At 55.4% G+C, this 383-nt stretch overlaps 1 protein-coding gene across 1 annotated transcript in view; it reads left to right on the forward strand.

Annotated features, from left to right (window-relative positions):
* The window catches only part of EMH_0054000 (uncharacterized protein), a gene marked incomplete at both ends in the record, with an annotated part of 1,167 nt that overhangs the window by 674 nt on the left and 110 nt on the right, over positions 1-383 (forward strand). Inside the window, one exon of the mRNA XM_013497069.1 lies at positions 89-381. Within this exon, the coding sequence (XP_013352523.1) occupies positions 89-381 (293 nt within the window). The remainder of the gene's footprint in view (positions 1-88; positions 382-383) is intronic.

Here is a 383-nt window from a genome sequence, read left to right on the forward strand (position 1 = left end):
GTAGTGGTAGTAGTGGTAGTAGTAGCAGCAGCAACAACAGCAGCAGCAGCAACGACAAGAACAACAGAAATAACATAAGCAGCATCAGCAGCAGCAACAGCAACAGCAGCAGCAGCAGCAGCAGCAGCAGCAACAGCAACAACAACAGCAGATGCAGCGACAGCAGCAGCAGCAGCAGTACCATGAGCAACAGCAGCAACACCAGCAGCAACAGGAACAGCACGAGAAGCAGCAGCAGCAGCAACACCATCATCATCAGCAGCAGCAGCAGCACCAGCAGCAGCTGCACCAGCAGCAGCAGCTGCTGCAAGTGCACCAGCAGCAGCAACAACAGCAACAGCAGCTGCAGCAGCAAGTGCAGCAACAGCAGCAGCAGCAGCATC

Source organism: Eimeria mitis, genomic scaffold (assembly GCF_000499745.2).
Source record: "Eimeria mitis Houghton genomic scaffold, Emh_scaff2450, whole genome shotgun sequence".
NCBI lineage: Eukaryota > Apicomplexa > Conoidasida > Eucoccidiorida > Eimeriidae > Eimeria > Eimeria mitis.